The sequence below is a fragment of the Solanum lycopersicum genome, chromosome 10, assembly GCF_036512215.1.
Source record: "Solanum lycopersicum chromosome 10, SLM_r2.1".
Taxonomy (NCBI): domain Eukaryota; kingdom Viridiplantae; phylum Streptophyta; class Magnoliopsida; order Solanales; family Solanaceae; genus Solanum; species Solanum lycopersicum.
The window spans coordinates 11,009,620-11,024,673 of record NC_090809.1 but is presented as its reverse complement, the minus strand read 5'-3'; the positions used below and the strand labels follow the sequence as shown (position 1 = coordinate 11,024,673).

The 15,054-nt window shown below is 34.8% G+C and overlaps 1 protein-coding gene across 10 annotated transcripts; it reads left to right on the top strand.

The window, feature by feature from the left end:
• Nucleotides 1–7,104: 7,104 nt before the first annotated feature.
• LOC101266984 (endo-1,3;1,4-beta-D-glucanase-like) lies at nt 7,105–14,444 on the top strand. Of its 10 annotated transcripts, none has more exons than XM_069290120.1 (10): nt 7,105–7,137; nt 7,345–7,458; nt 7,629–7,848; nt 8,218–8,239; nt 8,697–8,814; nt 9,014–9,104; nt 9,218–9,307; nt 9,728–9,828; nt 10,281–10,417; nt 11,253–12,330. In XM_069290120.1, the coding sequence occupies exons 3-10, from the start codon at nt 7,701–7,703 to the stop codon at nt 11,308–11,310; spliced, it is 765 nt and encodes a 254-aa protein (XP_069146221.1). In that variant the 5' UTR covers nt 7,105–7,137; nt 7,345–7,458; nt 7,629–7,700; the 3' UTR covers nt 11,311–12,330. The 10 variants fall into 10 exon arrangements, 6 of the variants coding, with proteins under 6 accessions (XP_069146221.1, XP_069146222.1, XP_019071697.1 ...); XR_003243920.2 differs by lacking the exons at nt 7,105–7,137; nt 7,345–7,458 and adding an exon at nt 13,846–14,444 and having other exon boundaries at nt 7,527–7,848; nt 11,253–11,721; nt 11,901–11,968; XR_743465.4 differs by lacking the exons at nt 7,105–7,137; nt 7,345–7,458 and adding an exon at nt 13,846–14,366 and having other exon boundaries at nt 7,527–7,848; nt 11,253–11,721; nt 11,830–11,968.
• The last annotated feature ends 610 nt before the right edge of the window (nt 14,445–15,054 follow it).

The window sequence follows — 15,054 nt, the reverse complement described above, 5'->3', positions numbered from 1 at the left end:
GATGTAATCAAGTGTGCCTTTTGTTCTGTGAATGGCCTTTGGAAACTTGTTGTGATGTAGTTTTCCAAAGACACAATGTTCACAAAACTCTAGGCTCTTAACCTTATGACCAGCAAGAAGATCCCCCTTTGACAGAATTTGCATCCCTCTTTCACCCATATGACCAAGTCTCATGTGCCATAACTTAGTCATATCCTCCTGGTGAACTTCTGACGATGCAACATGGGCTGAACCTGTATCCATGGAACCTTGTATAAAATACAAAGTACCACGCATGACACCTTTCAGAATCAGATTTGAACCCTTCCAGACCCGCAAGACTCCATCTTTTCTTGACCAGCTGAATCCCTTGCTATCCAAAAAACTGAGAGATATCATATTTTTCGTTATCAATGGAACGTGCCTGACCTCGTTCAATGTGCAGAAGCTACCGTCATGTGCCCTTATCTTGATCGAGCATGTCCCAACCACCTTGCAGACAGAACTGTTGGCCATCGAGATGCTGCCTCCGTCTACCTGCTCATAAGTCGTGAACCACTCTCTCCTAGGACAGATGTGATAGGATGCCCCAGAATCGAGAACCCACACATCTGAATGATGAGTGTGCTCATCCGCAACTAGGGCAATGTCTTCTGTAGAATTTGTGTCTTCTTCAGCAACAGTAGCAGAAACTGATTGTTTTTTCGATTTCTTCTTCTTCTTCGGACAATCAAATTTCCAATGTCCCTTCTCCTTGCAGTAATTACAAACATCATCCGGCTTTGCACCCTTCAACATCGGCTTATTTTTCTTTCCGCCATTTTTCCTTCCCTTTTCGCTACTGGTGAACAGACCGAAAAGTTATATGTCCGTACTTGTGCCGTTAGCCTTATGTCGTAATTCCCTGCTATGAAGGGCCAATCTGACTTCTTCCAGCGACAGAGTATCTTTCCCAACAATGAACGATTGAATAAAATTCTCAAGCGACATTGGGAGAGATACTGACAGAATCAAGGCAGCATCTTCATCCTTGATCTTCACATAGATATTACGCAATTCTAATAACAAAGTATTCAATTGCTCTAAATGTTCCCTGAGTTGTGTACCTTCAGCCATTCGTAAACCGAATAAACGTTGTTTCAGAAGCAGCTTGTTGGTTAGAGATTTTGTCATGTACAAACTCTCCATCTTCAACCACAGACCAGCAGCAGTCTCTTCATCCGAGACCTCCGTGATGACGTCATCCGCGAGACACAACATGATCGTTGAGTGCGCCTTTTCCTCCAGAATCGCCATCTCAGGAGTAACGACGACGTTCTTGTCTTTCGACAACGGCGCCCAGAAGCCTTGCTGTTTCAATAAAGCCCGCATCTTGATCTGCCATAAACTGAAACTGTTCCTCTCTGTGAATTTGTCGATTTTCACGTTCAAAGCAGACATCTCGAATTCTTCAAGAACACCGATTAACCGAGAGACTCTGATACCAATTTGTTATGCGGAATTTGAGATAACATGAGAAAATATAAACGCGAAAAACAAGACAACAGATTTACGTGGTTCACCAATAAATTGGCTACGTCCACGGGGAAAAGGGGGAGCAGTTTTATTATGGAGAGGCACTAACAGAATACAGAATAGGGTTTGCCATAGCGTCTATATATAGTGCTAAGCTGCGCCCTAACAGGCTTGGGCCAAACATACAGAATTGACAGATAATTAAGGGCCCAATACAACAACATTGTATACCGTCGGGCCGGGGGCGTCTCCGCCCCCCCGGACCCCCAGGCCAGGGGGTGCATCGCCCCCCTAGACCCCCCGACTCTCTGACTGCGCAGCGAGACTCCCGTCCTTTCTGTTGTAACGGGTCCGATTCAAGGCATTCAACAAACTGAATATGCAGTTATGCACATTATTACATTTCATTGCTTCTAGTGTAATTTGAAAATTGTGTGATGAAGTAAATGCATAATGCCTAATTTAGCTCAAACCACACTAGTCAGTCTTTTTTACACAACCAAATGCATATTCTTCACTTTGTAAACCAAGTAGTAAGGTAGTATAATAGCGAAAGAGAGAGGCTTGTAAATAGCAATATTGCAAAGGACCAAAATTTTTAGGATCTATACAAAACAAGAAGGGATAGTTCTCCTTATCTTCTTGATAACATTCGATTATGGTGTCACCCATTAAGCTCCTAATAAATTGAAAAATAAAATAAAATTACATCCTCTCTCATTGAACTAGGCTGATCTCTAGAAGATTGCTTTTGATTTTGTTGTATCATAACTTGTGTTCCATTCTGTATCAAAGTAAAATATTTTGTTGCATATTTTCAAGCATATATGTTATAAAGTCAGATGTTGCGTTCCATAACATGATCTCATATATCACATTTCTTGTTATTTTTGGAGAGATGATCATCACCTATGTTAGATAAACATTGTCCAACCATAGCAGATCTAATTCTTTCAGATTTTTTTATATTTGAAATAGTTTAAAGGGAGTCCTTAAGTGCTTCAATTATACAACAAAAAATCGTTGTTACAGGAAATTCACTTAGCCACTTCTTTAATTTCACAATTTTGGGAAAGCACGATAACATGTATCTCAATTTTGTTATAAATACTCAATATAGTAGCTTCTTCGATATTATTCAAGCAACATAGTTTGAAAATTGCTTGAGGGTATTCTGATTCAACTGATGTTGAATGAATGTTAAGTTCAATAAACATAATGATGCTACTCTTCGTTGTATATCGATCGGATGTTTTCAGAACAATCCAAACTGGAAAGACTTGATTCTTTTCTGCTGCCAGGAAAGACTTGAATCTTTTCTGCTGCCACTGATACTTCACATCTAGGTCTCAATGAATGTGAATACACATATATACTAATGGTTGAATTCTTCGATGATGCCTCCTAGAAGATCCAACTTGATTACAGATACAATCCACATAGGACGAATATATAATCATAATCGAATTGGGTCGGTTATGTTCGGTTTTATGTATTATAGATTTAGGTTATCGGTTTTTAAATACACTAAATCAATAATCAAACTAGTAAGATGTTTTTATCAGTCTTAAGTCGTTAACGGTTCATTTTTTGGTTTAATCAATTAGAAAATGTTCATAAAATAAATATATGACTTCCAACATTTTATCGTGACAAAAAGATAATATTATTTTATTTAATGTTCATAAAATATACATGAAAAACATTATATAAGTGCAACAAAAATAAAAGAACTAGGACAAAACTGTGAATTGAAAGTTAAATGACAAAGGTAGTAACCAATAAGGTACTGATGTTAATATTTATGTAGGGTTAAAATAGTAAATTACTATAGTCTTAGTGGGTTATGTGCTTACCCAGTAAAATAATATTAAAAATCCAAAACTGAATCGCTAATCCGTGAATTTTTTATAAAATTATTAAAAACTCGTTAATCCAATAACTAAATAACAATAAATGAATAATATTTGGGATAAGGCACAAGTACCCCTTAGACTATGATCGGAATTCTAGAAACACGTCTTAACTAAACTAAGGTCCTATTATCTTACGTGGTACACTCCATGACTCCATGTAGTTGAGGCGCATGAAAGATATTTGAATGTTACGTAAGCCAAAACAATGTACAAGATTACAAAAAAAATGGGTTCAGGGGTAATGGAACTTTAGTTTAGTTAATTTGTGTCTCTGACATTTTAGTCATAGTCATCTAAGGGGTACTTATGTCTTATCCCATAATATTTTTTAAAATTTGATCTTTTGATCAGTTCAATTTTTGCATGCTCCTAACTACTGCAAATAGATAACATAACGACTCCGCGTTAAAATATAATGCATACCCGTGTTGAGAATTGTTGCGAATATAATTCTATGAAATATATTTTAACAATAACATAGAAAAAAACTCATGTGCAGGGAAGACTCTCAAAGGAGCAGCAATGAAGAGTTATCACCTACAATGCAAGTAAGTAAACTAAGATAAGGAAATGAAATCATCTAAAAGAAAGAAAAAAGGATTTGTTGTGACTTGTGATTTTGTGATCAATCAACAAATCACCTCTAAATCAAAAAAGGAAACATAGCATTAAGATTTGATAATCAAAACCAAGATTTGGATGGAGGATTAATACACGAAAAATAGCAAATACTCTGTATAAGGCATACATAAATTTCATATTGACGATCGAAAAGAAAACAATCACACAAACATATCTTATATGGACATGTATACTCAATCAAGAAATTAATATAAATCCTGAATCCTAAATTGAAAGAAATGCCCTTGGATTTTCTTAGTAAAGCAAAAAGCAGTTCAATAAAGCCCGTTATTAAAGTTAGCCTTACCAAATGAAATAGTTACACATTTCACATGAGCTTGTATATTGTCTCTTTGCATAGACACATGGTATTATTGTATTTCCAAATGCACAGACTTGACATCCATGTTTTAAAAAACTTTCCTTATATTGCATTTATTTTATGCCGTTTTATATTGAAATGAGTTTGGTTAAGTTTGAGTGCCAGGTAAGTTCTTCGGTTTCTTTCAAACTTATGTCTTGTTTTAGAATTCACCTCGCATACTCGTACATTTAATGTACTGACACCATTTGGTCTGCATATTTTATGATGCAGATACAGGTAACTAGGATCAGAATACTGCGCTTCGTTGATCCGGTTGAGCATTCAGAGTTTTATCGTAAGCCTCCTTGCCTTCTGGAGGATCCCTTTCGTCGCTTTCAGTATTAGTTAGTTCATTAGGATGTCGTGGGTCTTATCCCAACGTCCATCTCAATTGTTTTAGAGGCTTCAAAGACAATCAGATGTTAGTTCATTCGTCATTATCTTGTTATTGACTTATGTTCATATTTGAGTTGCCATTTTTGCTAAGTTAAATGTTTATTTCTGAATTATTATGAGTTTACTTTTGAGACTTTTGAATTATCTTGTGCTTGAATTCTCTTTCTCTTGCTTAAAAGTCTTCCGCTAAATAAGTAAGTCATGCCTAGGGTTCGCTTGGGGCCAGCAATGGTTATCGTGTGTTAGTCCCGCCCATGGTGTAAGCTCGAGGCATGACAACGTGATCCTACGCTTCATTCCTAGACCCTTTCTACAATAGGCGTCGACTACCCATGAAGTTGTTTACGAGTTGTAGATGGTGGTCATGGTTACTCTACATCAACTCGACTTTCATCTTATGGGATCTATGAGTGGACCATACGGTTCGTAAAAGTTAGTACGGATCGTAGATGCCCTCTCGTAGACGGTTCTTCCATTTTTTAAGAAGGGATATTTTAGTCTTTTCCCGCATTTAAGCCTAAGCTTCAACGATTTTATACATAATTAAGGTCCTTTTAATATAGTTCAACCCTATATCTTTCGTAATCACTCCCAAGACTTAGAGCAAGGATTCAAGAAGAAAAAACTAAGGTTTCAAGAATCTTCTTCAAGAATCATGATCTTTTCGGAATGTAAGACTGTTTATATTGTTGGACTAAGTTGAACCTTATTCCCTACATCTAAATTCAGTAAAAATAAATTTTAGGGTTTTACCTAAGTTCCATGAATCTTGAATTTGCTACAATACTGTGTATTCTGAGTTTGAATCATTGTTCATGTCTATTTTATCACAAGTAATCCTATTTTAGTTGAGGATCAATGAGGATATTTGCATAATTATTTTCGAGCATTGATTTTGCAATTAAAGTATAATTATTTTACCAAATCATTTGAGAAGAGCTTTAAGTGAACACCAATGGTTCCAAGTACATTCGTTTGTTTTGGAAGGCTTTACTAATTTAAGAAAAACATAAGAGTTTCATAAGCATTTTCAGTTCATTAAAGTAAAAGATCAGTATATGCTTAAAGATTACCTGAGTTTTATCTCAACCCAAATATTATATGAGCATAATTTCGTATTTTTGAGTAGTAATGCACACCAAATTGGTAGGAGTTAAGACAACTCAAAACCTTTAAACTATATAGTGAGCGTAGAATAGGATCGTACCGTTAGTTTGGGCGACTCCTCACTAGCCTCATTGAGGGCTTTTTAGTTGTATCATCATGGGGCTTAGAAACTCCCCAAGAAAAGTAAAGTATACTTCCCTTCGTCCACAATTGTTTGGTTGGTATACTAAAAATAGATATCCAAAATTAATTGTCAATTTAAATATTAAAAAAATAATTGGTTACTTTTTTCCAAATTTGCTCTTAATGATAGTGTAGTTCAATCGAAAAGTTATGTAGACTTTTGATATTGTTGATATAGTTGGATTATATTAGTCAAATTTCATCTTATATTAAATTTTCCTTGAGGGAGTGTGCATGACCTTAACATGACAAACAATTATGGACGGATGGAGTATTATTTTAGTATTTGCTATCATTGCATATCTTATTGTGAAGCTTTTAATGATTTTATTTCATCTTTATGCTTTACTTTAGTTACGTGATTTTCAATCTTCCATCTAGTTCAATTATTTCTTTCATTCAGCTTTATTGAATACTTTAAATTTCATATACTGAGTCATTTGACGTTGCATCATTTATATGCAGATACAAATATTCAGAATCATCAACAGACTCTTCGTTGACATCAGATCATTATTTTCCCCACATCACCTAATCGATCACCTTGAGACTTTTTTTCCCCATCAATAAGCAACATTTATTTTCTTCATGCCCTAAATATTTGTAATGAGTGTAATACAGTGGAGGATTATAAGACAATTTTATGATAATGTCCAATAGTTTAGCCCGATTCTTTCTCCAAACTATAGTTTTACACAATTTGAATGATTACCTAATATGTCTAGGATTATCTTAATCCTAGAGGTACTTGACCTGGTTTGATCTTGTGTTTGCTTTATCCACCACAATAGGCTTTCTTAACAATGTCGCAATCGATAATAAGGACCTCCTCACAAAGAGACCTATAGATAACTTTGACAATGAAATACATACACAGACATTAGGTGTTTCCTCCTTAGGATTGAATTGATGTCGTTCTAAACAAATATCATTTGCCATTAAAATTAAAATATTCATAAGAATTTGATAAAATCGGTACAAAGTCCTTATATAAATCAAACGTGACAAAAATCAAGTTGTCCGAGATATAATTTCTTCTAACATCGAATTGCTTTGGTAAAAGCTCTCACAACTCTAGTAACATTATTTTTTCATAAGCAAATTTGATAATCACTACTTGATGTAAACCTTGTTTCCTAGCAAACTACCCCCTTTTTTCATAGTAAATCTCATAGTAGTTTCTCCATGAATAAACTCAATGAATTTTAATACGAGTTTTAGTAGATATTGGATTATTTGATAAAAAGAGTGTTTGTGTATTAGGGTTTCCATTTGTCTCTCCCACAGACAGAGACAGAGACGGGAAAAGAGCGAAGTAACCATGGTTGTTATACAAGTCGCCATATATAGAGGAAAAAGAGCAGGGGAAGGGGCTAGGTAACTTATTTTTAAAACTCAAAGTTATATTTTTTGAAGTTTAAAATTTGTAAAACTATATTTTCAACCCTAATGATCTCAATCACTAATTAAAAAGAATATGGCTTGCACTAGTCTAATAAAACTTGTCGCCAATTTTAAATCCAAACAATTTTTTTCGTCATCTTAAGCATAAGCTGCGTCTCAAAATTGGTATCTGTCTGGTTATGTGGGTATTCGGCCACCGCAACTGAGATCAAGAGATGTCAGGGCGTGAATGCTGTGAGAATCCACCGGCTTTGAGCTCAAGTAGCGGAAATGGGTGTGTGTTAAAAGTTGGAAGCTTCAACGCATACGTCTCTGGTCCTTCCACTTCCAAACTCGCCATCCTCCTTGTCTCTGACGTTTATGGTATGCATTTCCCCTTTAATTTGTTGGGTTGGGGTAATATTAGTATTCTACTCATAGATTAATTTTAAGATGAGTTTTTTTGATGTTTGATTGCAAGGATAACCTATTTCTGCATTAGTTATTCGTGATTGTAGTGTTATTTTATCCCGAATCGGGGTTGTAATAATGATGCGGATAACTAATCCCGGGAGAACTTAGCCTGTTACTCTAGTTGCAACAGCTATAGCAACAGGATGTATGGTCTGGAAGGTTTCCTTCGAGTTTACAGCAGGATGTATAACAGATGTTTGTTATGAAACAGTTAATTTATTATGATACAAGGATTGACTTCTTTGATAGACAATCTCTTATGGTCTTAATTCCTTACAGGTTATGAAGCCCCAAATCTGAGGTACATGCTGCTTCTCAACTTCAGCCTGTACATGTTATATATATATATATATATATATATATATATATATACACACAAATATATATATATATATATATATATATATATTTCTGTAACTATCCACATCCATTGTGGGTCAAAGTAGATGTAGGAGATGCTTCTTGTAGAGCAGATTTTTATAGCTGACCTAGCTTGCTCGAGATTAAGGAATAGTTAATTTTTGCTTCTGTGTAACTTCTATTCTTACTTGTCAGACGTTGGAATTTTTCGTTACAACCATAACTATTCCAGAAAAAGCGTCTAACTGCTGGTGATTCTATGGTGTCTTATCTTTTTTAATCTTTTGGTTTCATCAAGAAGAAGTGGGGGACAGCGGTCTTTGTGTTTGTCTAGTAATTAAGCTGCAAGGAGTTCTTATTTTATCTTGGGCTGATCGCAAAATCCAACTGTTTTGTAGGAACATTGTTGACAAAGTTGCAGCTGCAGGATACTATGTGGTGGTTCCTGATTTTTTTTGTGGTGATCCTTATACGATTGAGAAAACTTTATCAATCTGGATACAATCACATGGAACAGTAAGTTTAGGATTTGTTGAAACTTAATCTTTGTCTCTTTGGTAATGTGTAGCTATAGATTTGCCTCTCAAGAGTCGAAGGAGGCTATGCCATACCATTTCTCAATTCATTAAGCTGCTGATCATACTCGGGAATGTTCGTGACATTTATAAAGTAGGCTTCTAACCATGTTATTCATATTTTATTTTGTTCTTGTTAGGCTAAAGGATTTGAAGATGCAAAACAGATTATTGCAGTTCTCAAAGATAAAGGTATATCTGCAATTGGAGCTGCAGGGTTTTGCTGGGGTGGTAAGTTTTTAACTCAATGGTTTTAGGGTTGTCTAACCCTTTCCCTTACTAGAATGTAAAGGGTCAATGTTCTTGCGATTGTTTGTGATCCTGACCTCCAGTTCACTTAACAGCAAAGGTGGTTACTGAGCTAGCTAAGTCTGACTACATTCAAGCTGCAGTGCTATTGCACCCGTCGTTAGTGAAAGTTGATGATTTTAAAGGTATGGCTGTTATTACTAAAATCGTCTGTGATCAAATTCAGCTATTACTGTGCTGATTTTACACTGATCTGTTGCATTATGCACCCATTTCATTTGGTGTTCTCAGTGTCACTTGAATCCAAGATTTATACGCATTTGTTGTGTATGCTATTTATATGTGGGCCATTGAGATCCAGATGATGGTTGGTTCTCTAGAACTTGATATGCGTGTTATGTATTCGTTTATGCCTCAATTCCAATCCAATATTGAAACTTGCTAATAGTTTTATGAATATCCCTTGGTGTAATCGGTATTAAGTGTTGTTTGATTCTGATGACTACCTTGAACTGCATCACCATGGAATCTTTCCTTTTTCTCTTTAATCTTCTTATTTGTACCTTATTTTTTCCTCACCAATTGATGATACATATTACATGCAGAGGTTAAGGCACCAATAGCTATTTTAGCTGCTGAGATAGATAAAATCTCCCCTCCAGAGCTTATTATCCAGTTTGAGGAGGTCTTATCATCAAAACCTGAGGTACATGAACATCACAGTTGCTTATTAGGTTTTTCTCGTCATTCTAAAATGATTGATGTTTGAAATTATAATGTCTTGTTTATTCATGGATATACAAGTAGGTGACTAATTTGATTTCTCTCAATGTGTGTTACAAGATTTTAGATTCACCCTTTGCTTTGGTTTGCTCTTGTTGGTGTTGTTTAAAAGATGGAGCAGCACAGAAGGATTGAAAATGTCTCTCTATATTTAATTAAGCATAATAGGGCTTTAAATAGCCAACTTGATAACATAATCTGCAGAAATCTGCATAACAAAAATTTAAAAAGACTAAATAATCTCAACAATTAAAACAATTTAACAAATATGTAAAATTCAAATTCATCCTAAAACTAGGTAACTTATTATTTTAAAAATATAACTGTACTAACTAAAAACAAACTCAACAGCTCTCTTGCCTTCTGTTTTTATAGGTGGACAAATTTGTCAAAATTTTTCCTGGTGTTAAGCATGGATGGACAGTGAGATACAATGTTGAAAACAAAGAGGCTGTGCAGCATGCTGAAGAAGCCCACCGGGACATGTTGGATTGGCTTACCAAGTATGTCAAGTGAGTGCAAGGATACCTGGATGTCACAATTTCCCGTTAAGAAGTCTAAATATCTGCAATCAGAATAACTATGCAGCTAAATATTGATGAACTCCGTATTGTACATCTTGTTTGATGAGATGTTATCTTGCTGTGACTGTTATTATCTGAAACATGTGGATAGTCTCATACTCTTTATGCCTGAGAATTGTTTAAGTAAGGCGTGATTCTGCTTCAGCTTGTCCAATGTATCTGTTATGAGTGCTTTAAAGACTGCAATATAATTTCATATCTAAACACTGGTGTGACCACCTGATGGTGTGGAAACCAAAAATGGCTGATATAAGACCGGCTTAAATAGGCCGAGGTGATGATTAGTACTCGGCTATTAATGAAGATTTATCACAGATTCTGTATGTTTTCCTTGTATGTGCTGTTTGCATGAAAATGATAAATTTTTAGCTACACACACCTATATATGCACCTTCCCTTAGGTACAACATAATATGATAATTGAATGTGATAAAGGAGACGAGTTAGACCTAAAGTCAAGAAAGCTATTTAAAAGACTTTTAATCTCTTAGAAAACAGTAAGTACTTAGCTAATAGCTATGAACTGACTATAGTAAAAGTAAAGAATCTATGATTCCAAGGAGTTGTGAATAAAGCTTAGTTGTTCCAGTTACATTTGATTTGTTATTTGTTAGAAACCTTTAAAGAGTGTAGTATAGACTTGCTAATTTCGGACACAAGACATAGTTGTTTATGTGATTTGTAGAGAGAACTAGATGAAATCAAAATTCAATAAATTTTCTATTTGATTTGGTTAATATCTAATATAAAGGCGTTGCTTCAGGTACAGTCAAAAGGGAAGTGGACTTTGCAATGTCCGAGGTCCCCATTCCTCTATGTGACTTGACTATTCTTAGATGAAACATGCAAACAACTACAATGATTTGCACTTTTCTTCTTCAGTATTCTATACACTGTCAGCATAGCGAACAGAAATAATATAAATGAAGGTGCATAAGCGGGAAGGCCCCCCCATACACTGTCAGCATAGTGATTCTACTTTAGACTGATTTTTGGCTCCATAAACGAGACATAAGATGTCCAGTTTAATTCTGCTCAATCCATGTACCATCACCAAGTTGTAAGAAATGTACTTCCCAACTTGTTGATTGGCCTTAAAATGGTTCTTAAGCTGTGAGTATAGCCTGGACAAAACATTCAGAAACTTGTTGATAAGTCAAATAGCCAGGAACATGGGCGGAGCTACCCTTGTCCAAGTGGAGTCAATTGAAACTCCACCGGAATATTACACGGTGTAGAATATTTTCCTTTTTTAGATATACATTTTCTTGACTTCAATTGTTGTTGTTTTTTATATTTTAAATCCCCTTAGTGAAAATCGTGACTCTATTGTTGGGAAGGAACAAGTGAAGTCACCATAACTTGATGAAATCAACTAGAGCAGAAGCTTACAAGTGCAAGGATATTTCAGGTGCTTGTTCTCCGTCTGGAAAACCGAAGTACTGCATATCTTGAGAAAGCAAAAGTAGATTTTGTCAGGTAAGTAGTGCAACAGAAAATAAAGCTTTGATGGGTCCATAGTTAACTAGACAAGGATTTATTGCACCCATCTTTTAAAGAGTTTTTACAATATCAATGTAGTTTAACTTCTTGTTGTAGGTTACTGTTTGTTCCCAATGTACTAATCCAGCTTCTTATAGATGGTTAGCTATAGTTATCTTTTAGGCATCCTATTTTTCTCAGAATTCTACTGTCATCTGAAGCACCCTTGGGCATCTCCAATCCATCTGTAAAGTGCAGATAATTGTTAGGACTTTTTCTAATGTAGTTTTTAATTATTTTACACTTTCTAAGACAAGTTTAAGAAAAATAATGAAAATAACATCTAATTTTTTTCTTTATATCTTATTTTCTTAAGAGGTGTGTCGTACTCTTTAACAAACCACTTAACATGGACAAGGAGCAGTAGAATTATTTCCTCTTGCATGTGCTTGTCAGTAGTCAGTACTCAATCGATGTTTTCTTTCTTACTATCATTTAATTGGTGTGCTTGTCAGTTGATGTTTACTTTTTACAACCACTTCATTGATGTTGTTACCTGTTAATATAGGTCAGGTGTCTGTATAAATTTGATAAATTTGATGGCAATGGTAATGCACATTTCTTTTAGATAAAACATTTAGTTCAACTATTATGTTTGATAATATTACTTTCTCGTCCTTCTAATTGCATGCTAAGAGGAATCTAATAGGAAGCTTCGATCATAAATTTATTTGTGGTAAATTTATTTAGTTAGATTCTGAGATTGTCACTCACCTAATAATTATTATCTCATGAAGTCATTTTCTTGGCTAAAAATCTGGATTCAAGAAGAAATGTGCCTTTGATCTTACCAAGTTGAGAGAACCACATAAGAAATCAATCGTAAAAATATCTTACTAAACATTTTAACTTTTTGTTTATTTCATGCTACAATTTAGGAAAATATTTTCCTAGAAAATGTTTTCTTGGAAAACAAGTAGATTTTAGATTTATTTTCTCATGTTTGTTTGGTGAGTAGAAAATATTGTCCGGAAATAATTTTTAGTGTTTGATTTATGAATGAAAAATGCTTTTGAGAGACATCTTTTATTTTTACTAGAGTAAAAAATAATTTATGACATTGAAAGTATTTTTAAAATCCAAATTATTATTTTTTTGGGGTAGTGGGTGGGGGCGGGGGGAGGGGAGGGGGAGGGGAGGGGGTAGGAGTGTAAAAATAAAAATTCAAAGTTGATAGTATTTTTAAAAAATAATATTATTTTTTTTGGGGAGGGGGGGGGGTCGGGGTGGGTGGGGGCTGGTAGGGGGGCTGGCCGGGTGAGGGGGGTAAGAGTTTAAAAATAAAAATTTAAAGTTGAAAATATTTTTAAAAAGTAAAATTAATTTTTTTTTTGGAGGGGGGGGGGGGGGGTGGCCGGTGGGGGGAAGGTCAAGGATCAGGTGAATAAAAATTTTGAAATTGAAAATATTTTTTTAAAATTGATGTTTTTCCCCAAAAAAAATGTAATTTGAAATTGGAGGAGAGTTATGGAAAATGTTTTTCTTAATTTTTGAAGGGAAGTCATATTACTTAATTTTGAGGAAAATGAGTTGATTTGGAAAACATTTTCCAAAATTTTTGTCCCAACCAAAAATGGAAAAATTGAAAAACATTTTTCAGAATGTTTTCCTTCATACCAAACACATTCTTAGTGATTTTCAGTACTCAGTATTAATTCTTTACAAGAAAGAGTATGAGGGATTGTAATGATCTTTTGATGAATGGTGAATTTGCAATCATTTAAGGCTCTTTTCTTATGATTTTGTGGCATTCATGATTGTTGCACTCAAGTGGAGAAAGAGGCTAATTACCGTTTGAATTGTGTTAATTTCAGGCATTTAATACGAAAAATGATACACAAAAGTGGAAAAGGAGCTTAAACTGGTAGAAATTGAGCCCTTGCACTTGCAGAGATGAGTTCGCTTTTGCGAAGACTGAACTCGCAGTCAAAGGTCGCTTAGGCTACCATGTGGGGTTCACTTTTGTGAACTGGCCAAAATTGGAGAAATTCACTTAAGTGATGGGAGTATCGCTTTTGCGAAGCCCGCTCAATAGGTCAACGGGCAGAAATGAAATTTTTCAGAATTAGACCCAAATTCACACACAAGGGCTGGAGATAAACATTATTCATGATCCGAAAAATCTAGAGAGAGAATGTTTTATAGTGAAAAACTCATCGTTTTATGTTAGAGTAGATTTCTTGTTGCTTTTAATTTTTGGTTGAGACTGAAAGCAAATTGCCTCATAATTCATCCTTTGGTTTGAAGATAGTGTTTCTTTACATGAATTCTGGATGTAATTGTTAAGTGATGTTGGGGTTTTGTGCAGAAATAGGCAAATCCTTTGGCTCTTTGATTCCTCATCCTATTACTTTTGTATTTGATTCCATGATTAACATTTATGAATTGGATGTAAACTAATTTTCATGTGTAATTTATGTGTTGAGAGTGCACGCTCAATTCTAGCATCTAATTTGCGTGAGTTGCTCGAAAGAGAATTTGTGAAGTGGAAAATTAGGTTGATAATCACATATTAGCTTCGAATCTTGAATTTGAAACTGAAAGGAGAAAATTCAAGTTTTCATTGTTTAGTGTAGGGCTTACTTGAAAGAGAGATCATATTCAAGAAATTAGGTTGTTTTGTTGAATCACATTATTAAGACCGAAAGGGATGTCATGAGATAATCCTTTGAGATCGAAAGGAGTCTAGGATTAACCTATGATGACCTAGCCTACCTATGAGTAAATGAGCATGTGTTGAGATTGCAATGGATCGTTGAGTGAGTGTTGAAGTCCAAATTTCCTAATTCTCAATTATTCCTGGGTTGATTTGTTCTTTGCCCAAAGTATATATATTTGTGTTACCAAATCATTCTCTTAATTTAACAATTGTGTATTCTGTGTTTAGATTCTAGCTTGTAGCTATTAGTTTTGTATGTAATCAATTGTCGACAAATTATTCATTGTGGGATTCGACCTCGATATGTATTTTTATATTGATATGACAACTTATTCTTTTAATTGGTTTTGAAGAGTAGTTTGAG